General features: G+C 41.5%; 1 protein-coding gene across 2 annotated transcripts in view; it reads right to left on the reverse strand.

The window, feature by feature from the left end:
- The window catches only part of ATP2A2 (ATPase sarcoplasmic/endoplasmic reticulum Ca2+ transporting 2), a 69,409-nt gene that overhangs the window by 18,364 nt on the left and 25,713 nt on the right, over positions 1-25,332 (reverse strand). For both annotated transcript variants that reach the window (XR_010729300.1, XM_066260608.1), the window contains exons 6-8: positions 9,737-9,817; positions 7,472-7,557; positions 5,577-6,041 (exon numbers count right to left, since the gene is read on the reverse strand). Coding sequence is in view for 1 of the 2 variants with exons in the window: in XM_066260608.1 (XP_066116705.1) it covers positions 5,577-6,041; positions 7,472-7,557; positions 9,737-9,817 (632 nt within the window). In the remaining variant the exon portion in view is untranslated. The remainder of the gene's footprint in view (positions 1-5,576; positions 6,042-7,471; positions 7,558-9,736; positions 9,818-25,332) is intronic.

The following is a 25,332-nucleotide window of genomic DNA, read 5'->3' on the forward strand; positions in this document are numbered from 1 at the left end:
CCAAGGAGCCATCCCCAGCGCCCGGGCCATCTTTTGCTCCAATGGAGCCTTGGCTGCGGGGGAGGCAAAAGAGAGATAGAGAGGAAGGAGAGGGGGAGGGGTGGAGAAGCAGATGGGCGCCTCTCCTGTGTGCCCTGACTGGGAATCGAAACTGGGACTTCTGCACGCCAGGCCGACGCTCTACCGCTGGGCCAACCGGCCAGAGTTCATTTTTATTTTAAAATAACTTCTTTTGGGCCCTGGCCGGTTGGCTCAGTGGTAGAGCGTCAACCTGGCATGCAGAAGTCCCGGGTTCGATTTCCGGCCAGGGCACACAGGAGAAGCACTCATCTGCTTCTCCACCCCTCCCCCTCTCCTTCCTCTCTGTCTCTCTCTTCCCCTCCCGCAGCCAAGGCTCCATTGGAGCAAAGATGGCCCGGGCGCTGGGGATGGCTCTGTGGCCTCTGCCTCAGGCGCTAGAGTGGCTCTGGTAGCAATAATGACGCCCCGGATAGGCAGAGCGTCGCCCCCTGGTGGGCATGCTGGGTGGATCCCAGTCGGGTGCATGCGGGAGTCTGTCTGACTGTCTCTCCCCGTTTCCAGCTTCAGAAAAATACAAAAAATAAATAAAATAAAATATATATATATAATTGGTTAAAACTGTGATGACTCCTGATAAAAGGCTCTAGCTCAAACATCTGTATCAGTGTGTCAAATGAGGAAAAGATACATTTGCAAGATCACTCCTATAATTTTTCTAACAGATAAATACCTAAAAAAGAAAGCTTGTCAAAAGGGCCTTGCCAAAGATGTTTGACATTTTACAAAGGAGTAAACAAAAGACCAGACTGATTGAAGGACATGCTCAAGATAAGTCAATTATTGAGTAGAAGAGAGGATCATGTTTAACTACCAGTATTTCCTATAAGAAAATCCAACTTAATCCTTGTAGTAAAAGTTGTGTACCTGCCTGACCAGGTGGTGGTGCAGTGGATAGGGTGCTGACCGGATTTGCTGGGGACCCAGGTCGAAACCCCAAGGTCGGCCTTGGCCAGTTAGTTCAGTAGTAGAGCATCAGCCTGGTGTGGGGATGTCCTGGGTTTGATTCCTGGTCAGGGCATGCAGGATAAGTGACCATCTGCTTCCCTGCCTTCCCCTCTTCCCTCTCTCTCTCCCTCTCTCTCTCTCTCTCTCTCTTCCCCTCCCACAGCCATGGCTCAACTGGTTTGAGTGCATCAGCCCTGGGTGTTGAGGATGGCTCTGCAGAGCCTCCACCTCAAGCACTAAAAATAGCTCTGTTGAGAGTATGGCCCCAGATAGGCAGTGCATTAGCCCCAGACAGGGATTGCCAGGTCGATCTCAGTCAGGGTGCATGTGGGAGTCTCTCTATCTCCCCTCCTCTCACTTGGAAAAGAAGAAAGAAAAAAGGAGAAACTCGAAGGTTGCTGGCTTGGGCAAGGGGTCACTAGCTCGGCTGGAGCCCCCCAGTCAAGGCACATATAAGAAGCAATCAATGAACATCTAAAGTGCTGTAACGATGAGTTGATGCCTCCCTTCTCTCTCCCTTCCTCTCTTCTCTCTCAAAAAAAAAAAAAAAAAAAGTCATGTGATCATCAGATAATATCAAAGCTTCTCAGAGCCTCTAACCTCTTGAGCAGGATTCCCACATGATTCAAATAAAACCATAAGTGAAAAACAAATTAATTGCACCAAGCAATAGCAAAACAAGTTGGCAGTATTATTATTAAACATCATGCTATTTCTTTAATGATACTGTTTATAAAAAGTGAAACTCTTTGGGTCTAATACCAGAGTGCAAAATATTCTAAGACACTAGGAATTCTAATGCATGTTAATGAAATCTGAATGCCCTTTGGCATTTTAGATTGTAAGCAAGTAAACTACTTAGGAACTGCATGATGAAAGTATTCCTAAATCAAGGGCAGTTATGCAATCCACTGCAAGAAACCGCCTATAGAATACTGATCAGTGTCAGCTTTCTGTGCCGAGGTCGAACAGAACAAAGAGGCAGGTTGTTTCTTTAATAGAAGAACATATTTTAAATCAAACCATTTAAGGAAAAATATAAAGAGAAAAAATATTATGAACTCTATTTTGTTCTTAGTTTGAAATCTGATTTGCTGCCAAAACTTTGAAATTAAAAAAAAAATTTAAGGTCACAATTGCACATGCTGCTTACTTTTGAAGGATATAAAGGTCTGTTCTGAGGGAATTAAGAGCTTTCAGGCTGTCTAAACAGTTTGCTGGGGGATACTAAACAGGTACTATGAAAATCTGTTTCTCTCCTCAAAATAATCAGCTTGTAGCTGACAACTAGCTTATAGCCAATTTGTCCCTTACTTGCCTGAGTAAGAACTTAACCCTTTGAGTAGTGAGTTTTCATGCTCTTTGACCCCTAGGATTGTGTTATTTTTTCAAAAAGTGAAACTAGTTTCAATTACCTTTTTATTAACCATATATCATGTTTGATAACCAATTTATGGAAACAAGAAGTACATTTGCTTTTTTTTAATGTTGCCTTACACATTTTTAAAATACAAATTTTTGTATGATCATACTATGGATGGTCAGGAGGCACGAGGACATACATGAACGTTTGTACTACTCAAAGGGTTAATTAGCTCAAACTGTATCTACTAGGAAAAACCCAAAACAAACTGGAAGCTTACACTTGAGACAGAACACCCCAACCTGGTTTTTTTTTTTTTTTGTTTTTTTTTCCTGAAGCTGGAAACAGGGAGGCAGTCAGACAGACTCCCACATGCGCCCGACCGGGATCTACCTGGCATGCCCACCAGGGGGCGATGCTCTGCCCATCTGGGGCGTCGCTCTGTTGCAACCAGAGCCATTCTAGCGCCTGAGGCAGAGGCCATAGAGCCATCCTCAGCGCCCGGGCCAACTTTGCTCCAATGGAGCCTTGGCTGCGGGAAGGGAAGAGAGAGACAGAGAGGAAGGAGAGGGGGAGGGGTGGAGAAGCAGATGGGTGCTTCTCCTGTGTGCCCTGGCTGGGAATTGAACCTGGGACTCCTGCACGCCAGGTCGATGCTCTACCACTGAGCCAACCGGCCAGGACCTGTTTTTGTTTCTTTTTTAAAGATTTTATTTATTCATTTTAGAAAGAAAGGGACAGAAAAAGGGGGAGGAGCAAGAAGCATCAACTCCCATATGTGCCCTTGACCAGGCAAGCCCAGGGTTTTGAACTGGCAATATCAGCATCTAATCTGTTTTAAACACCTGCCTTTTTTTTTTTCTTTTAAGATTTTATTTATTGATTTTTTTTCAGAGCGGGTGGTGTCGCTTTACTTTAGATGTTCATTGCTTGCTTGTCTTATGTGCCTTGACTGGGCAAGCCTGGGGTGTCTAACTGGTGACCTCAGCATTTCAGGTCAATGCTCTATCTCTGCCACCAAAGGCCAGGCTGCCCATTCATTCTAAACCTGGATGTGGACTACATAAACTGTTGCGGGTTATTTGTTTCTAAAGATCATCATGAATTTAAATTTGGCAAGGTAAAGATTTAGTGGGTTTAAATGCATTAAAACAAAAAATTTCTAATGCTAAAAATCATACTTTCCAAAACCTAGAGATAAGACCAAGAGGATAACCACGTAGCCTTTCAACATCACTCAAAAACATTTCTTAACAGGCCCACTCAAAGATTTAGTGTTCAAGAAAAAGGTCTTTCACTATGCTATTTATTAATTAAAGGCTCGTATAAAGATAACCTAGTAGTTGTAGTGCCCCATAGACTAATAACCAGTTTTTGTAATCTAACACAGCAATTCTATTCTAATCTTGAATACTTCCCCAAATACTTTTGTAACCAGTTTGACCCTCTTACTGATTCCCTCATTAACTAATGAGCCTGAAAGAATCTTGAGCAAGGAGTCACTGATTCAGTTGAGCCCACACCCTGTCAAAGCACATATGAGAAGCAATAAACTAAAGTGCTACAAGTACCAGTTGATGCTTTTCATCTCTCTCTTCCTATCTGTCTCTCTTGCAAAATAGCAAAACAAAACAAAAACTTATGGGAACTCAATTATATAGAAGAACATAATTCAGTTGTGTCATTATTGTATTCCATTAGTTCTTATTTTTCTAAGAGCAGGTTTGAACAATTTTACCCCCAAATGATGGTCTAACAACCTAAGGAAGGATGAAACACACAAAACCAAGTAAGTTAAAGGTAATTGTTTACTTTTCAAGAAGAAAGCATGTCTTACGCAGTAAGTTATGGAAATATCAATTAGGACTTTAAGTAGATCAGTAGGTAACTAGCCACTCTACAGGACGGTCTTTTTTTATTTTTTTTTTATTTTTATTTTATTTATTCATTTTAGAGAGGAGAGAGAGAAGGAGAGGGGGAGGGGGAGGGAGAGAGAGAGAGAGAGAGAGAGGAGAGAGAGAAGAAGAAGAAGAAGAGAGAGAGAGAGAAGGGGGGAGGAGCTGGAAGCATCAACTCCCATATGTGCCTTGACCAGGCAAGCCCAGGGTTTCGAACCAACGACCTCAGCATTTCCAGGTCGATGCTTTATCCACTGTGCCACCACAGGTCAGGCCAGGATGGTCTTCTTTTGATGCTTGTCTGTTACCAAACACATACTTGGTGACAGCGGAGCAGGGAAACAGAGGGAGCACAGTCACCTAACATTGACAGACTGCTTAAATTTATTTCCTCAGTACAGTATATCAGCCATACAGATACAATGTATTTCATGAAAGAGTTTTAGGAACTAAATAATTCCTCTGAAGTATTAAAAATTACCTTGCACTCATATAACCCAATCTGTTTCCAGCACATAAAATGGTATCAAATTAGCCCTGGCTGGATAGCTTGTTTGGTTAGAGCAGGGGTAGTCAACCTTTTTATACCTACCACCCACTTTTGTATCTCTGTTAGTAAAATTTTCTATCGCCTACTGGTTCCACAGTAATGGTGATTTATAAAGTAGGGAAGTAACTTTATAAAATTTATAAAGCAGAGTTACAGCAAGTTAAAGCATATAATAATAATTACTTACCAAGTACTTTATGTCAGATTTTTGCTAAATTTGGCAGAATAAATCTTTATGAAACAACTTACTATAGTTAAATCTATCTTTTTATTTATACTTTGGTTGCCCTGCTACCGCCCACCATGAAAGCTGGAACACCCACTAGTGGGCGGTAGGGACCAGGTTGACTACCACTGGGTTAGAGCATTGTCCTGAAGCACAGAGGTTGCCGATTCAATCCTCGGTCAGGCACATACAGGAGCAGACCAATGTTCCTGTCTCTCTCTCTAAAATCAATAAATTAAAAAAAAAACAACTTTGATTTCTAATTTGATACCACTTTTTTTTTTTTTAATTTATTGATTTGGGAGAGAAGGGAGAGGTCAATCTGTTTCTGTGTGTGCCCTGACTGGGGACCGGACCCACAACCTTATTTATTTAGCACATTGGGATGACACTCCCACCAACTGAGCTCTCTGCGCAAGACTAAACCAAAGTATTTGATGGCATGAGGGCACATATTCTTAGGATAAATAAACAACCACCAACAAGAAAATTTCTTAAATTACTCCCACTTACCCGGCAGGCTGACATCTGGTTCGTTGTAAGTGTACCAGTCTTGTCTGAGCAGATAACAGAAGTACAACCAAGGGTTTCCACGGAAGGGAGGCTCCGAACAATGGCATTTTTCTTTGCCATTCTGCGAGTTCCAAGAGCCAGGCAGGTGGTGATGACAGCAGGCAGACCTTCAGGAATGGCAGCAACTGCCAGGGCCACTGCGATTTTAAAGTAGTAAATAGCACCTCTGATCCATGAGCCCCCATGAACTGGGTCATTGAAGTGCCCAATGTTTATGATCCAGACTGCGATGCAAATAAGGGAGATGACTTTGGAGAGCTGCTCCCCAAACTCATCTAGTTTTTGCTGGAGGGGTGTTCGCTCCTGTTCCGTTGCCACCATTTCATCCCGGATCTTGCCAATTTCAGTGTTAACTCCAGTTGCCACCACTACTCCCATGGCTTTGCCAGCAGCAATGTTTGTACCCTAGGACAGAAACAGAGGAAAAGTGGTTACAAGTTTACACTATCCCCAACTTAAATACTAATAAACTCAGACTGTGTGGATCTTGCTAGAGAACCAGCCACCCCCCTTTGATAATGAACAGTAACTCACCCAGACAGTGTGGTACGTCTCTCCCTGGGGCTCATCTCACGCAATACCTCCTTTCCCCAGAGCAGCCCACACTGACCCCCTGGTCTCTATTCACAACCCTGATCCTGGCTTGCAGACTAGCTGTGGGCTGGAGCAAGGCTCTAATCCCTCAAACTCCATAGAGTGCTCAACCCTAAGCATTCACCACCTCTGGCTCTAACTCAACCCCCCTACTTTCATCACAGATAAGAAGGACAACCAGCACCACGGGCGGTTCCCTGAGGACCTCCACTCAAGCACTGGCATCTCTCCACAGCCCACCGTAATTCCTAATGTTGGAATAATATGGCTTCATTACTTTCATTGTAACTTGATAGTACTTTACTTACTGCAGGGTGGTTAGGCTCCTGTACTAACCCACAAAGCCTATGACTAAAAATATTTTAAATTCCAAACAAGCAAAATCTATCCATGTTCCAACTTTTTATTTTGAAAAAATTTAACAGAAAAATTGAAACAGTACAATGAACATCCATCTAACTTTTTACCCAGATTCACCAATTATTGTTACTTTGTGACAGAAACAGAAAGAGGGACAGATAGGCACAGACAGGAAGGGAAAGAGATGAGAAGCATCAATTCTTCGTTGCAGCTACTTACTTGTTCATTGATTGATTTCTCATATGTGCCTTGACCGGGGGGCTGTCAGTGAGTGACCATGAGGTCATGTCTATGATCCCACGCTCAAGCCAGCAATCTGCGCTCAAGCTGGTGAGCCAGCTCTCAAGCTGGTGACTTTGGGGCTTCGAACCCAAGCCCTCTGTATCCTAGTCCAACACTTGATTCTCTGAGCCACTGCCTGGTCAGGCCAGACTCACCAATTATTAATGGTTTGCCATATTTGTTTCGCTCTAAACACATACCTGCAGGTGGTCTCTTCTCAAGTGTGCCCTGACCAGGCATTGAACCCAGGATGTCTGCATGCCAGGCCAATACTCTATCCACTGAGCCAACCGGCCAAGGCCAATAAATCTAACTTTATAATATGTTTACAGATAAAGAATTTAAAGATGTTTGACCATATCTTTTTATTTTAATCCTTAAAAACTTGCCAAATGAAACAAAACTAGTTTTCTACTATTACATATTTCTGATGTTTTCTGGCAGCTGAGCTTGACCACAAAGACTGTGATGATCCTCTAGAATAACGGCCAACACTTTCTAAAGTCTGACCACTGAAGATATGCAATGAAAAAACATACACACTTAAAACTCTGAAAATGCCCCCCCCCCTCCAAAAGTACACATGACAAAGTACTTACAGAAAAGAGCATGTTCTTCTTATCTTGGTTGACAGCCCGCGGGTCAGGGACAGGGTCAGTGTGTTTGATGACAGAGACAGATTCACCTGAGCAGATTCAGAGGCAGGAGAGAGAAGGTTAGACCTGTGCAGTCTACACCTGGAACCTGGGAGTCCTCACCCACTCACGCCGCAACCTCTTAGGACGAGATAAATGGCCCAATTCATTCAAAGGAGGTAAACTAGTACAATTTAGTAATAGAAACTACTTTTACAGCAATTAGGATTAAATCAGGATTAAAATTAATATAATTTCTAAACAAAGGAATTTTATTGGGAAGTAAAATAAATCCCAGCCAATTATCTTTATTTTCTGGAGTAACTATTTAAATTTAGTTTATTTTCAGGTATCATTTTATACTCTAATACTGTGACTATACAGTTATATATATTTGTTATATGCTTATGCATACACACACTTCAATACTATTTTTAATGTTTATTTTATCAATTTTTAGAGAGGAAGAGAGAGACAGAGAGAGGAACATTGATCTGTTCCTGTACGTGCCCGGACTGGGGATCGAACCTGCAACCTCTGCGCTTCAAAATAGTGCTCTAACCAACCGAGCTATCCAGCCAGGGCCACACACTCCAAGACTTTTAAAAAATGGTGAAAGTATATTTATTTTTAGAGGACTAAACAAACTATAGATGCATTATAAGAACAATAAGGATCATCCTCTGGGAAGTCTGTTGTTTTGTTCAACAATATCAAAGATGAGAAATGATGCTCATTTGTATGTATTAACCAGACCATTCTATATCAATAAAACAAAATGGAAAAACAGTGATCAGCAGCTGCACCACAAAAAGCACATGGTAAAAAGGTTATTTCTTATAAATTTTACAATGTCTTACTGAATTTGGTTTCAACTTGACTTATTAGCACTTATAAAATACATAATCAGGGTCAGTCTGAGTGATATAAAACATGGCTCCAATTGTTAATTCAAATGTCAGGTATTAAACTTTACTATTGATACTTGGAAAAAAAATCTGGTTCCTCAATCTAACCTAAAAAAAACAACAGCATAATTATTCAACAAAAATGACATTTAAAAAACTATGAAAAGTCTAACACTGGCAATTATTTCTGTAGGTAGGCACACTATGAGGATTTCATACATATAACCTAATTCCCTAAACATTTTATGGCTTAATCAGCTTCCAGCTTATTGCTGCTAATGGAAGTTTTAATAGATAAAACGATCCATAAAAAAACAAAAAAATGCAGAACCCAAGTTACTTAAATCACTACCTTCATGACATCAACACAGCTTTTCAAAACTGATCACCAGATAAATCTTTTTTTTTTTTTCTTTTTGTATTTTTCTGAAGCTGGAAACGGGGAGAGACAGTCAGGCAGACTCCCGCATGCACCCGACCGGGATCCACCCAGCACGCCCACCAGGGGGCGATGCTCTGCCCCTCCGGGGTGTTGTTCTGTCGAGACCAGAACCACTCTTGCGTCTGGGGCAGAGGCCAAGGAGCCATCCCCAGAGCCCGGGCCATCTTTGCTCCAATGGAGCCTCGCTGCGGGAGGGGAAGAGAGAGACGGAGAGGAAGGAGAGGGGGAGGGGTGGAGAAGCAGATGGGCGCTTCTCCTGTGTGCCCAGGCCGGGAATCGAACCCGGGACTCCCGCATGCCAGGCCGACGCTCTACCACTGAGCCAACCGGCCAGGGCCCAGATAAATCTTGATAACCTTTGGATTTTATATTTATTCTCAACAGGTGCTGCAACTATGAGTTGATGCTTTTCATTTCTCTCCCTTCCTGTCTGTTCCTCTATCTCTCACTTAAAAAAGAAAAAGAAAGCCCAACCAGGCAGTGGCGTAATGGATAGAGTGTCGAACTGGGATGTGGAGGACCCAAAGTTCGAAACCCTGAGGTCACAGGCTTGAGTGCAGGCTCATCAGCTTGAGGCGGGGTCGCTGGCTTGAGCCCAAAGGTCACTTGCTCCACTGTAGCCTCCCAGACAAGGCATATATAAGAACGCAATCATTGAACAAGTAAGTAGCTGCAACGAAGAACTGATGCTTCTCATCTCTCTCCCTTCCTGTTTGTCCCTATCTGTCCCTCTAACTCTGTCAAAAAAAAGAAAAAGTGTCTTAGAGAGAATCAGAATAGGAAATCATAAAGGGATAGTAGGGCAAGAGTTGACTCAATTAGCATGGGATCTGAGAGAAGCTTCAGAAACTCAATGGCCTTCTAATACGGAATACTTACCTGTGAGAATTGACTGGTCGACTCTTAGAGTAGTAGATTTGATGGAAGTTAACCTTATATCAGCAGGAACTTTGTCACCAACTAATTGGGGAGAAAAAAAGGCAGCTAAAACAAACAACTTTCATAATCATATTACACAGAGATGAATTTGTCTCAAAATAAAACACAATTTCTTTTTTTTTTTTTTTTTTTGTATTTTTCTGAAGTTGTTAACGGGGAGGCAGTCAGATAGACTCCCGCATGCGCCCGACCGGGATCCACTTGGCATGCCCACCAGGGGGCAATGCTCTGCCCATCTGGGGCGTCGCTCTGTTGCAGCCAGAGCCATTCTAGTGCCTGAGGCGGAGGCCATAGAGCCATCCTCAGCGCCCGGGCCAACTTTGCTCCAGTGGAGCCTCGGCTGCGGGAGGAGAAGAGAGAGACAGAGAGGAAGGAGAGGGGGAGGGGTGGAGAAGCAGATGGGTGCTTCTCCTATGTGCCCTGACCGGGAATCGAACCCGGGACTCCTGCATGCCAGGCTGATGCTCTACCACTGAGCCAACCGGCCAGGGCAAAACACAATTTTTAAAGAAAAGAGCCTATATACAGCACAAATATGTAAGTTTCTGTTAAAATGAGTAAGATAATCAACTTCTCCTCAGGGTAATGAAAAATCTTTTGCTGATAGATATAAGATTTGAATTACACAGGAAAGAAAAGAATGAAAGTGCCCTGCGCTGTGTTCAAAATATGAATGAGAGCACATCAGTACCAAAACAATTGAACAGACTTTCTGAAAGGTAACTAAGGTAGTTTTGGAATTCTGGAAATCTTACACAAGGACAGTAAAAAAAAATTAGAAAAGTAGGTACAGTCTCTCCTAGAATTGCATTTGGTATTAAGTCAAACCTTCATTTTCCAGATTTACCCCACACACACTGGATTATAACCCTGTCACTGGTAATATACACACTGGCAAAATAGTCACCCTGTCCAACAAGAAGATTTACTTCATTTGTTAAACCTTCAGTTTAGTTCTGGTTTTTCTGCATTTCAGAGCTTTTAAATTCAGGGAGAGTATGGTTTGCCTTTTGAACTCTAGTTCATAAAACAACCCTATGGCCTAAGTAGGAAACGTGGTCATAAGGTGACGCAGAGACCACCAACATATCATCTCAAGAGGAAAAATCACTCTTGAATTTGATCCCAGGTACACATTAAGTTAAGGTAAAACTGCTGCTGGAAATGCTTATGCAACAAATAGAAATATTTAGACTGAACAAGCCAGAACCTTCCATTGTAATATACTGTTTATACTACAATTAAGTAACCATATTTTAACTTTAGTGACTTTTAACAGCTAAAATGCCCCCATCAAGATAAAACTTTTAAACCAACATAAAAAAAATTTTCTTTGTTGTATTATTTTTCATCATAATTAATTCTATCCCGCGTGACCCTGACCATGAAAAGAATGTAAGTTCAATATCCCTAAATGGAAAATTGCCCTGAAAAGGTTCTTTTGATACCTGTGGCAATTTATGCCATGATCCAACAGGAGCAGACAACTTCTCTCTACTCTCTAAGGTGGCACAGAGGTACACACAGTCAATAAGCACTATTGTACTTCTGCACTCTAACAACATATACCAGCAATCCAAAAGCAAGACTGTTTCATTTTATACTGAAAGCTTAATCTCTTTTTCTATTTAAACAATTTCATACATAAGTCCTACCTAGCTCATACTCTCATATACCTGTCACTAATCTAATATTCAAAACAAGGATAAACTACAATAGAACCCAAAAGTAGTATCACAGCATTTATTTAGCTGTGTTCAGTGAAAGCTCAGAGATTTTGAAGTGAATGGAAAATGTATTTCCAAGGTTAAATTTCTTTTTTGGGTAATGTAGTAAAAATATTGGCTATTAGTTGAAGGTAGAATCAGTATTATATACATGCAGCATTAAAAATTATATTTATACTGGCATACAGAAACCAGCTACTTTTTAACTGTTGGCTAAATATTCAGGAATGACTCAAATGCTAGTGAAACAGATGACTTGGGAAGCCCTTAAAAAGTGACCTCAAGTTCTTCTAACTTTTCCACCCTACAGCAGCCATTCTAATTGGGAGGCAATTAAATATATAGAAATTAAAAGAAAGTATGATCTGGGGGCCTTTTATAAACTACAAAATCTCAGGCCCTGCTTTTCAGGAGTACGGCTCAATGCACTTTGTGGTAAGGTCCAAGAATCTACATTTTAAAAAGTTTCCGGCCCTGGCCGGTTGGCTCAGCGGTAGAGCGTCGGCCTAGCGTGCGGAGGACCCGGGTTCGATTCCCGGCCAGGGCACACAGGAGAAGCGCCCATTTGCTTCTCCACCCCTCCGCTGCGCTTTCCCTTTCTGTCTCTCTCTTCCCCTCCCACAGCCAAGGCTCCATTGGAGCAAAGATGGCCCGGGCGCTGGGGATGGCTCTGTGGCCTCTGCCTCAGGCGCTAGAGTGGCTCTGGTCGCAACATGGCGACGCCCAGGATGGGCAGAGCATCGCCCCCTGGTGGGCAGAGCGTCGCCCCTGGTGGGCGTGCGGGGTGGATCCCGGTCGGGCGCATGCGGGAGTCTGTCTGACTGTCTCTCCCTGTTTCCAGCTTCAGAAAAATGGAAAAAATAAATAAATAAATAAAAAATAAAAAGTTTCCAAGCACACTAAAAAATTAATATAAGAAAATGAAGCCAAGTATAACTGGGGTCATAGAGCTAACAACAAAGGGCTCATTTAGAACACCTTCACTATGTGCTGTTTTTTGTGTGCCAAGGAAGTATTCCAGCTCTAAGACAAGGAGACCTAAATTCTCCCACACTTGGAAAATGTACCATCTAAGTTCTATTTACATTCCTCATTCCACTAGGAACTGATCTCTGTGTGGAAAGGTACTAAAGAAGCATAAATCCAAACTGGTCCTAAAAACCTGTCATATTCTAGTATTCTTTTTTTTTTTTCTTTTTTTTTTTTCTGAAGCTGGAAACGGGGAGAGACAGTCAGACAGACTCCCGCATGCGCCCGACCGGGATCCAGCCGGCACGCCCACCAGGGGGCGATGCTCTGCCCCTCCGGGGCGTCGCTCTGCCGCGACCAGAGCCACTCTAGCGCCTGGGGCAGAGGCCAAGGAGCCATCCCCAGCGCCCGGGCCATCTTTGCTCCAATGGAGCCTTGGCTGCGGGAGGGGAAGAGAGAGACAGAGAGGAAGGAGGGGGTGGGGGGTGGAGAAGCAAATGGGCGCTTCTCCTATGTGCCCTGGCAGGGAATCGAACCCGGATCCCCCGCACGCCAGGCCAACGCTCTACCACTGAGCCAACCGGCCAGGGCCTCTAGTATTCTCTTAGCTAGAAAGACTCTCAACACATCATCTCGATCAACACATATCCTCGTTTTAGACAGGAAACTAAAGTTAAGAAGTAAAAGGAGTCTTGCCTAACGAACTTCAATTAATGAAAGATTTCCTTTAACTTGCGGTGTAATTCTGCTTCATGGTTTTTGTAGAGTAAATTTAGGTCTGAATCTATTAGGAAGCAGGTTCTAAAGAAGGACACTGCTCACAAAAACTAGGGGATCAAGGAATGTGCAGATACTCCAGTACTTGCAGCCTTTTGTATAGTGCATTTTCAGCAATGAAACAGAAGTTGGTTTTGCATCTCATTTGCATAATCAACAACATTCTTTGACTTGTTTGCTTTTCTGATGTTCTTGTTTTCTTGGGAAAACTGGAAAGGCACATGCAAAAGAATGAAACTCGACTACAGTTTGTTCCCTTGTACTAAAATTAATTCAAAATGGATCAAAGACCTAAATATAGGACCTGAAACAAATTACATAGAAGAAAACATAGGTACTAAACTCATGGACCTTGGTTATAAAGAGCACTTTATGAATTTGACTCCAAAGGCAAGAGAAGTGAAGGCAAAGAAATATGAATGGGACCATATCAGACTAAGAAGCTTTTGCACAGCAAGAGAAACTGACAACAGAATAAACAGACAGCCAACTAAATGGGAGTTGATATTTTCAAACAGCACAAATAAGGGCCTAATATCCAAAATATACAAAGAACTCACAAAACTCAACAACAAGCAAACAATCCGATAAAAAAATGGGAAGAGGACATGAACAGACACTTCTCCCAGGAAGAAATACAAATGGCCAACAGATATATGAAAAGACTAGAAAGCCCGGCGGTCATTCGAAACGACCCCTGTTCTAGATATTATAAATTGTAATTAAAATGATTTGTACAAAGGTGTCTGCTAATTCAAACTGAATTACCCAGGGCAGCGAGGACGCCCCTTTGCTTTTCAAGAGTGGTGGATAATTCTCAATTAGTGGAACTACAATGTTTCCGCACTTGCAACATTGAGAAAATCCTTTCTTGCCACGGTCAAATCTATTAGTTTCTAACTTGAAGTTTAAGGACTGACAGTGTTCACATTTAATATTCATGTCACCAGAGGAATGCTCAAAAATTAAAGTTTCTCCGTTTGAAACTGTTTTAATCCTTTTTGCATTTCAGTCAGCATTACTCTGTCGTTTTTTTGCATTTCTCTCCTGCCTTTGTTCAAGGGACTCATTTTGTCGAGACAGGCTTTTTTGTCTTGCATCTGAGGCAAGCCTTGTTTCTCTATGCTCATCAGTCTCATTTTGCCGAGAAAGACACATTTGCTCTGCGACTGAAGCAAGCCTTGTCTTTCTCTGCTCAGTGGTTTCTTTTTGTGGAGAAAGCCGTTTTTGTGCAGCTTTAGCTCCTTTTCTCTCCTCTTCAGTGCTGTATTTTCTAGGAGGCATTCTTAAAAGAAATTACGTTAAGACGTAGTTTTTATGTAAAACAGATGATTGCCAATGCAAACAAATGTTCACCTTCCCCCTGACCCGCTCAATTTGCGTTCAGCCATGGCAACTTCACCCCATTGGCTAGTACAGTTACGCAAGCAACCAATAAGCTATCGGCGACAAACAGACACTTAAGCCGCATATAATAAAGATGCTCATCTTCATTAGCTATTAGAGAAATGCAAATAAAAACTACAATGAGATACCACCTCAAACCTGTTAGAATAGCTATTATCAACAAGACAGGTAATAATAAGTGTTGGAAGGTTGTGGAGTAAAAGGAACCCTCATCCACTGTTGGTGAGAATGTAAAGTAGTACAACCATTATGGAAGAAAGTATGGTGGTTCCTCAAAAAATTAAAAATAGAACTACCGCCTGACCAGGTGGTGGCACAGTGGACAGAGCGTCGGACTGGGATGCAGAGGACCCAGGTTCGAGACCCTGAGGTTGCCAGCTTGAGCGTGGGCTCATCTGGTTTGAGCAAAAGCCCACCAGCTTGAACCCAAGGATGCTGGCTCCAGCAAGGGGTTACTCGGTCTGCTGAAGGCCTGCGGTCAAGGCATACATGAGAAAGCAATCAATGAACAACTAAGGTGTTGCAACGCGCAATGAAAAACTAATGATTGATGCTTCTCATCTCACTCCGTTCCTGTCTGTCCCTCTCTCTGACTCACTCTCTGTCTCTGTAAAAAAAAAAAAAAAAAAAAAAAAAAAAATTGAACTACCATGACCCAGCAATCCCTCTTCTGGGCATATACCCCAAAACTCAAACACACTAGTACATAAAGACACATGCAGCCCCATGTTCGTTGCAGCATTGTTCACAGTGGCTAAGACATGGAAACAACCAAAAAGCCCTCAATAGATGATTGGATAAAGATGTGGTACATATACACTATGGAATACTACTCAGCTGTAAGAAATGACGACATTGGATCATTTACAACATGGGTGGACCTTGATAACATTATACTAAGTGAAATAAGTAAATCAGAAAAAAACAAGAACTTTATGATTCCATACATAGGTGGGACATAAAAATGAGATTCAGGGACATGGACAAGAGTGTGGTGGTTACAAGGGGTGAGAGGAAGGGAGAGGCACATAAAAAACCAGATAGAAGGTGATGGAAGACAATTTGACTTTGGGTGATGTGATATGCAACATAATCAAATGTCAAAATAACCTGGAGATGTTTTCTCTAAACCTATGTACTCTGATCAATGTCATCCCATTAAAATTAATAAAAAATATATATATACACTAAAAAAAAAAAGAAAATGCTTTTATTGCTTCATATTCATTTTGAAATATCCCCTAATTTTTATGAGCAGTATAAAAGATCTATGGAAGTCAAGATTCAACAAATACTATTCAAACTAAGACAAAATTTTCCTTTGTCTGCAGGCATCTGTGAATTTCAGACAGAGTTTTGTGCCTGAGGAGTAGGCAGTGCTGTGCTGATGATGACATCCAGTGCTATTTCCCTGATGGGGCCTGTCAATGCCCTCAGGGCAAGTGGTAGTGGAAAATTCTTCCTCTTGCCAAGGAGATGTTCTGCAATTCTTTTCCTCTGAAACTAATGTCTCTTGGGTTTAGCAATGTAATAAAAGAATAAATTCTGTTATAAACTACTCTCCATTTGTTCAACATTTGACACTTTTCAAATTCAGCTCTTGGCTCCTTAAATCTAAGGAGATCCTTAACCTGCTATCACAATAGAGATTTCCACTCTAGGCAAAACTTCAATCTATACAGTACTTTATGCTAGGTTACCAAGAATGCAAGTAAAAGTTAAAGGACATTATTACTTTACCATATTTTAGAATTGAACACAAGCTTTCTTTATTTTAAAATTTAGGAAGGAGTGTTATAAGCCATGATACTTACACATTGTCTACAACTGTGTCAAAAATAAATACTAATGGTTAAAATCAGTATAAAAAGCCTTTTTATAAATTGCCTTTATGTAGGAAAATCTAATTCACTGTAGCAAATTCAACCAAAGCTATTCAAATCTTTTCTAAAAGAAAACTATATATCGGATTAGAAATTACCTTTTAAATGCCATTGTTTTTTAGTTTAAATGGCTTCCGGAAAAGCAAGCCATAATAGAATTAACCTAAATTAGTTAAAAATTTAATTATGACTCAAACATTTTCACTATGTTTCCAATTTGAGTCATAAATTTTGTAAAGGCAGAGAAAATTAAATTCTTTGCTTGAGAAGCATTACTTAAAACTATTTCCAGGTCTCAGTGTGGGCAGTGAAGGAACATTACAAATTGCCATAGTGTATTAAGTTTGCTCCTAATCTGGATTTTTTTGTGGGGGTTGGCGGAGTATTATCTATGATGCAACATCTTTAAAAAATGCTATGTGATATCATTCTCTTATTTAAAATAGCTTTTTCTTACTAGACTTGAGATAAAATTTAGTACCTTTACCTGCTCCGTTTCCAAACTGGGCTGGTTCACCCCTCCTTAGGTAACCTGGTGGCCCCCACTCCCAGGAGGTCACCGTACTGATGCCAAACTTAGTGTGGACATCCAATCAAAATAGTGCACTACGGCCCAGAACTCCTGGGCTCAAGCAAGTAGCTGGGACTACAGGGACGTGCCACCGTGCCTGGCTCAAGTTAACCATGGTTTATAACACTATCCATGACCCAACTGCTGCTGCCTACCACTCTGCCCTCTCCTCTAAGCTTCAAACACAAGGGTCTTCAGTTCCTCAGTTCTTTCAGTTTTCTTTTCTGCTCTCTTCCAAATAGCAAAGCTTTCCATGAATTTTAAGATTAGGTTGGCATCCCTTATGATGTGCCCTCGGAGAGCTATCCTCAGAGGGCTGATATGTCTTCCCCATGAGACCAAAAGCTTCATTAAAGCAGAGTCACTTAGTCACCACTGATTTCCTAGCCCCTAGCACTGGGCTAGCACTCAGTGGTCGCCAATAAAATATCTGTCAATGAATGATGTATATATATACTTACAAACATTATTTCTTTAAATAAATAAGCACCAGAGACTTATATTATCAAGTTGAAGAATGTCACAAAGATACAACAATGAAAATAAATCAGGAGCCAAAGAGATCACACTCAGTTGAGCTGAATGAGATTTAATAGTGATCACTGCTTAAACTCTATATTTAGCCCTGGCCGGTTGGCTCAGTGGTAGCGTGTGGATGTCCCAGGTTTGATTCCTGGTCAGGACACACAAGAGAAGTGACCATTTACTTCTCCACCCTCTTCCCCCCTCTTTCTTCTCCTCTTGCAGCCATGGCTCAGTTGGAGCAAGATGGCCCTGGACACAGAAGATGGCTCCATGGCCTTGCCTCAGGTACTAAAATAGCTCACTTGCCAAGCAACAGAGAAACACTTCAGATGGGCAGAGCAACACTGGTGGGGGTTTGTTGGATGGATCCCCTTTGGGGCACATGCAGGAGTCTGTCTCTATGCCTCCCTGCTTCTCACTTAAGGAAAAAAAAAAGGAAAAGAAAAAAGGAAAAATAATTTTGTATTTAAAGTTTTAAAATTAATTTTAGAGACAGAAGATTTATCTCCAATCCCAGTTAACACAAGAGGAAAATAAGGCAAGAAAACAAGCTTGCTCAAGATCAGTGTTTTTACTACCATACTACAGACTAAATTAGTCACCATTTTCATGACTATCTAGGTGTTTCTCATTTTTCCTACTATAATGTTGTATGGTGAACATCTTTATGCACTTAGATTACTTCTAAGATAGATTCACAGGAGAATTTTCCCACAAATGTATTCTTCCACCAAATTTATATCCCTGTCATTTCCTTATTTTTTCAATATTTTATTTTTCTGAGCAATGGTAACACCAAACACTTTATTTTTCAAAATTATTTTATTATCTTCAAAATAAAAGTTGTTTTACATTTTTACATAGTCAAATTTGGTGATCCTGGTGGTTTTGTGTAACACTTAGGAAATATGTTCTCTACATATATCATGTGGTTCTTTCTAATTTTTCCAAAATCTTCATCACAGTAGCAGGGATGGGAAGGTTGGCAATCAACTGGTACTGTGACTATCACTGAGTCACGGGGAGTGGGGAGGGGAGATTATAGGAAATTAGGAAATGTGAGCTGCATAAAATTTAGGTCAAGCTTCAAGATCAACTGGTCCATCATGAACATGGTCAGGGAGACCTTCTTGAGTTCCTCGCTTCTCATGGTTAATATCTTACCTACCCTGACAGTGCTGAGTGAAGGTCTCAAAATTCTGCTTCTAATGTACCCACATTGACCTGTTTTAGACTATGGGCTCTTCTGCTTATATACAAATTCTTTTTTTTTCTTTTCATTTTTTTTTTTTTTCTCTGAAGCTGGAAACAGGGAGAGACAGTCAGACTCCCGCATGCGCCCGACCGGGATCCACCCGGCACGCCCACCATGGGGCGACGCTCTGCCCACCAGGGGGCGATGCTCTGCCCATCCTGGGCGTCGCCATGTTGCAACCAGAGCCACTCTAGCGCCTGAGGCAGAGGCCACAGAGCCAACCCCAGCACCCGGGCCATCTTTGCTCCAATGGAGCCTTGGCTGCGGGAGGGGAAGAGAGAGACAGAGAGGAAAGCGCGACGGAGGGGTGGAGAAGCAAATGAGCGCTTCTCCTGTGTGCCCTGGCCGGAAATCGAACCCGGGTCCTCCACACGCTAGGCCGACGCTCTACCGCTGAGCCAACCGGCCAGGGCTACAAATTCTTAAGATTAAGAATTTACATCTGTTTGTAAAAGAGATCCATCACATAGATACAGATGGCTCAGATCTACATCTCCAATTGAGTCCTGTTCTCCCATCCTTCTCATTGTGAAACAACTCCAACCATATGGGGGAAAATGCAAAATAGAACAAACCTACTCACTACCTTATTTGGCTGTACAACTTTGCTTTTGCTTCTCTGATCAATGTGTATCATTTTAGGAACTGGTAAAAACAGTTTACTCTAACAGTGTTCCAGCAACACTATGTAAACTGCTTAACCAGACAATATTTTACTTAATTACACTATTTAACTGTACTTCATTTCCCATGGTTTTATTTTTAAAATTTTTCTTTCATTCATTTATTCATTTGAGAGGGGGGGGGAGGAGAGACAGAGAAGTGGGGAGAAGCAGGAAGCATCAACTCCTATATGTGTCTTGACCAGGCAAGCTCAGGATTTCAAATCAGTGACCTCAGTGTTTCAGGTTGATGCTTTATCCACTGCGCAGCCACAGGTCAGGCCATTTCCCATAGTTTTTTAATTTTTATTTTATTTATTCATTTTAGAGAGGAGAGGAAGAGAGAGAGAGAGAGAGAGGAGAGAGAGAGAGAGAGAGAAGGGGAGAAGAGCTGGAAGGATCAACTCCCATATATGCCTTGACCAGGCAAGCCCAGGGTTTCGAACCGGCAACCTCAGCATTTCCAGGTCGATGCTTTATCCACTGCGCCACCACAGGTCAGGCTTCCAGTTTTGTTGATATAAAATCAACACATAACACTGTATAAGTTTAAGGTATACAACATAATGATTTGATAGACATATATATTGCAAAGATGATTACAGCTGGTCCTCAAATAGCATCCTTTTCCCTCCCAACGTCGTTTCATTGGAAAAGAACAACAACAAAAAAACATTCCTAGCTGGGACCACTGTCTGTGTGGAGTTTGCATGTTGTCTTCCCTTGTCTGTGGGGATTTTCTCCAGGTACTCACATCCTAAAGACGTGCACATTAGGTGAACAGGCCTATCTAAATTGTCCTAGTCAGAGGGTGTGGGTGTTAGTGCACCCTGTGATGGAAGGGCTTCCTGTCTAATACTGGCTCCCTCTTTGCACCCTGAACTTCCGGGATAGGTCCCAGCCACCCCGTGACCCGAAACTAGAATAAGTGGGTTGGAAACTGATTACTTGTTTTTATTAATCTTTATTTTATTTTATTTTATTTTATTTTTTTCTTTACAGGGACAGAGAGAGAGAGTCAGAGAGAGGGAGAGACAGGGTCAAACAGGAACGGAGAGAGATGAGAAGCATCAATCATCAGCCCTTCATTGCAACACCTTAGTTGTTCACCGATTGCTTTCTCTTATGTGCCCTGACCGCGGGCCTTCAGCAGACCGAGAAACCCCCTGCTCGAGCCAGCGACCTTGGGTCCAAGGTGGTGAGCATTTTTTATTTTGCTCAAGCCAGATGAACCCGCGCTCAAGCCAGCAACCTCGGGGTCTCGAACCTGGGTCCTTTCGCATCCCAGTCCAACGCTCTATCCACGGCGCCACCGCCTGGTCAGGCTATTAATCTTTCTAAAATATATGCACAGCTCACATTTTCTTCAATGTTTTCATATTAGAAATGTTTTACATCTTTATTTAGGAGTTTGGTGATGTTTTTGTAACCAGAAATATGCTGCAGGAACTAACGATTAGACTATAGTAAAACTGATTTTACTATATACCATTTTGCTTAAAGTAGCAGTTTCTAAGAACTCATCAATGACATCAAGGACTTACTGCAACTAGTTAATATCTATCACCTCAGTTATAATTTCTTCCCCTTGTGATAAGAATGTTCAAGTTCAAACCTCAGAAACTTTCAAGTATACAATACAGTACTGTTAACTACAGTCACTGTGCTATACATTACATCCCTAGAATAAACTTATAACTAGAATTTTGTACCTTTTAACCACCTTTACCAATTCACCTACCCCTGCTCGAGGCAACCACCAATCTGATCTCTGTTCCTATGGGTCTAGGGGTTTTTATAGACTCTACAATAAGTAGTAGTCTTTCTCTGTCTGACTTATTTTACTTGGCATAATACCCTCATTGTTATAAATGGCAGGATTTGCCTTTTTTACAGTAGAATAAGAGTCCATTATACACAAGGTGGGGCAAAAGTTGTTTATATGGAAAATACAATAATTAATAAATAATGCAATAAATGTATTTTGTATATTCACAACTGTAAACCGTGTATATACACACACATTTTTTTTTTTTTTTTTTTTTTCATTTTTCTGAAGCTGGAAACAGGGAGAGACAGTCAGACAGACTCCCGCATGCGCCCGACCGGGATCCACCCGGCACGCCCACCAGGGGCGACGCTCTGCCCACCAGGGGGCGATGCTCTGCCCATCCTGGGCGTCGCCATGTTGCGACCAGAGCCACTCTAGCACCTGGGGCAGAGGCCACAGAGCCATCCCCAGCACCCGGGCCATCTTTGCTCCAATGGAGCCTTGGCTGCGGGAGGGGAAGAGAGAGACAGAGAGGAAAGCACGGCGGAGGGGTGGAGAAGCAAATGGGCGCTTCTCCTGTGTGCCCTGGCCGGGAATCGAACCCGGGTCCTCCGCACGCTAGGCCGACGCTCTACCGCTGAGCCAACCGGCCAGGGCCACACACATTTTCTTTATCCATTCATTGACAGACAAGATATTATCATTTCTTGCCTATTTAAATAGTGCTACAAGAAACATACCTCTTTAGGACAATGATTTTGTTTCTTTCAGATATACGTTCAGAAGTGGGTTTGCTGGATTATATGGTATACTTCATTTTAAAAAACGAAATAAATATCATCCTGGGAGAAAGGTAAATGAAACCCCTAAAATTGTTTATAAGATTTTGAATGTGTGTCTTTGGAGAGAATCTAGATTTAATTCTCAAAGGAACTGTAATCTAGAAATAATTAAAAACTACTGTTGCCCTGGCCGGTTGGCTCAGTGGTAGGGCATCGGCCTGGCGTGCAGAGGTCCTAGGTTCGATTCCTGGCCAGGGCACACAGGAGAAGCGCCCATCTGCTTCTCCACCCCTCCCCCTCTCCTTCCTCTCCGTCTCTCTCTTCCCCTCTCGCAGCGAGGCTCCATTGGAGCAAAGATGGCCTGGGCCCTGGAGATGGCTCCTTAGCCTCTGCCCCAGGCGCTAGAGTGGCTCTGGTCGCAACAGAGCCACGCCCGGACGGGCAGAGCATTGCCCCCTGGTGGGCAGAGCGTCGCCCCCTGGTGGGCGTGCCGGGTGGATCCCGGTCAGGCGCATGCAGGAGTCTGTCTGACTGTCTCTCCCCGTTTCCAGCTTCAGAAAAATACAAAAAAAAAAAAAAAAGAAAGAAAAAAAAAAGGTTCATTGTATTTTAATTAAAACAACAACAACAAAAAAAAACCCTACTGTTATAGAGCTTTGCTTCTCAAAATGTAGTCCATGAGGGAGCTTGGTAGAAATGCAGACTACTCAGGCCCGACTCCAGACTTACAGAATCAAAAAACACTAACAAAATCCCAAGCACAGGAAGTTAGAGACAGCGCTCTAAGCAGCTGGCCAAACCTAAAGGCCTAATTCTGTTGTTTTAAAAACAGCCTTCATGTCAAGAGTAATTTTTACATTTTTAAAGGCTTGATGTTTATTTAAAAAAACAAAAACAAAAGTTTGCTAATCCCTCTGCTCTACACACAGAATTGATTTCTCCAATATTTGTGTTAGGGAGCTTGGCAGGTCTGCACCAAGTGTTTGCCGACTGTATAGTCAGGATGCTGCAATTCTTTTTTTCTAAAAGCAAAAGAGATTCACATATGGCCACATAATCTGAATTAAACATCATTTAGAACCAGAAAGCTCCAGTTACACAACTCTGTAGAGGTTAATTTACTTTGTCCAGTACTATGTGGAATTACAATAATAATAAAGGTTCTTACAGGAACCCATCATCTTTCTATTTTACAAATTTGTCTTTACATTTCCTCAACTGCTTGGAAATGCCACTTCACAAATGTTACTTTCATTACTGAAAGCTATTAAAAACAAAAATTTTCTTCCCTTAAATAGTGAAAGAATTAATTTTTTTTTTAAAAAAGAATTAATCTTTTTAAAAAATTGAACACATTCTGAAATTGCTGGCACTACGGCTAAATATTTACTCTTTATTCCATGACATACAAAATCAATTTCTTTGGAAGCTAAAACAAATTCTATTTTATGTTAAGATTGTGCCCTTTCTATCACTCACATAACCTTAAAATATGATTTGCTCCAGTGTATGCAACAGGACAGAAGTCATCTGAGGATATTTATGTACTTGTGCTATTCATCAACTCTGGGTTACCAAGATACATGAAGTTTGTTTTAAACAATCCTGAAAACAGTGGCCTTGAGAAGTCAATAAATAACCCCTTACCACCAGGGCATATACTGAAACTTTCAAAATTCTAGATTTAAACTTCATTTACTTTGTATTAGCAGATAATACAGAAAGCTTAAAAACACCAATATTCATTTCTCAAAAAATTATACTTGATTTTACTATGGTTCCCATTTACCCAGAGAAGTATTTTCCTGGCATTAAGCTAATACATAATTATTATGGCTCCAGAATATGAAAATGTGGGTAACTTTCTCCGTATTTTTACTTACCAAATCAATTTTACTTGGTGTTATATTCTAGATACTTCTGAGGTTTAGCTAAGCATTTGCAATGCACACTTGTGCACAGTGTCTCTTTGTGGAGGTTATAGGCTGGTATAGCAACATCTAAAATCTGATTTCCTTACTCCCTACACACCCCCTAGAATACTGCTCAGTCCAGTCTAGCCTTCAGACATTTCAACAAAATCATCAGATGTCTTCTAAAAGCTCGCAAAAGGAACTTATCTCCTGAAGTTAGAAGATGATTCTTACATCTAAAAATTACCACAAAAAGGTCTCTTTCTGAAAATATCAAAATAGCAGTTCCAGACTTGCTTTCAGCTTCAAAAGTTTTTAAAGACTTCAACATATATAATGTTAACGACTTCAAAAAATAAACACCTCACAATATGTTTTTCCAAAACGTTAATTCACTATAAGTGCCTTAAGATTACATCTTATCCAATTCAATGACCCACCAGTCCTAGTAATCCAGCAAGACTATCATTTTAAATTTGGATATAAATAGCAGTCACCATAAAGAGTCACCAAAAACAGTCCAAGTAAGATTATACTGACAACCTAAAAACTAAAATTGTGACCAGGCTTCTTCAATGTAACAGGCATCTAAGAAACTGACAGCCAACATCATACTTCGTGGTAGAGGACTGAAAGCTTTTCCCCTATGATCAGGAAGAAGACAAGGATGTCTACTCTTGCCATTTTTATTCAACTTTTTTTTTTTTTTTTTTTTTTTTTTTTACAGGGGGGGGGATAGATAGGGACAGACAGGAACGGAGAGAGATGAGAAGCATCAATCATCAGTTTTTCATTGGGACACCTTAGTTGTTCATTGATTGCTTTCTCATATGTGCCTTGACCGCAGGCCTTCAGCAGACCAAGTAACTCCTTGCTCAAGCCAGCAACCTTGGGTCCAAGCTGGTGAGCTTTGCTCAAGCCAGATGAGCCCGCGCTCAAGCTGGCGACCTCGTGGTCTCAAACCTGGGTCCTCCGCATCCCAGTCCAATGCTCTATCCCCTGCGCCACTGCCTGGTCAGGCTATTCAACTTTTTACTGGAGATTTTAGCCAGGACAGAAAGAAAGAAAAGAAAGAAAAAGCACCCCAACTGAAGAGAGATAAAAATATTTGTTTGCACATAACAGGAGGTTCTACATAGAAAAATCTTAAGAACCCCTTGCAAAGCTATTAGAACTAGTAAGAGCACAGGCAAGATCGCAAGTACAAGATTAGTATACAAAAATCAATTGTACTTCTGTATAATAATAGCAAAGAAGAACATGTAAACAAAAATAAGAAATCAATCCGATTACA

Source organism: Saccopteryx bilineata, chromosome 2 (assembly GCF_036850765.1).
Source record: "Saccopteryx bilineata isolate mSacBil1 chromosome 2, mSacBil1_pri_phased_curated, whole genome shotgun sequence".
Classification (NCBI taxonomy): Eukaryota; Metazoa; Chordata; class Mammalia; order Chiroptera; family Emballonuridae; genus Saccopteryx; species Saccopteryx bilineata.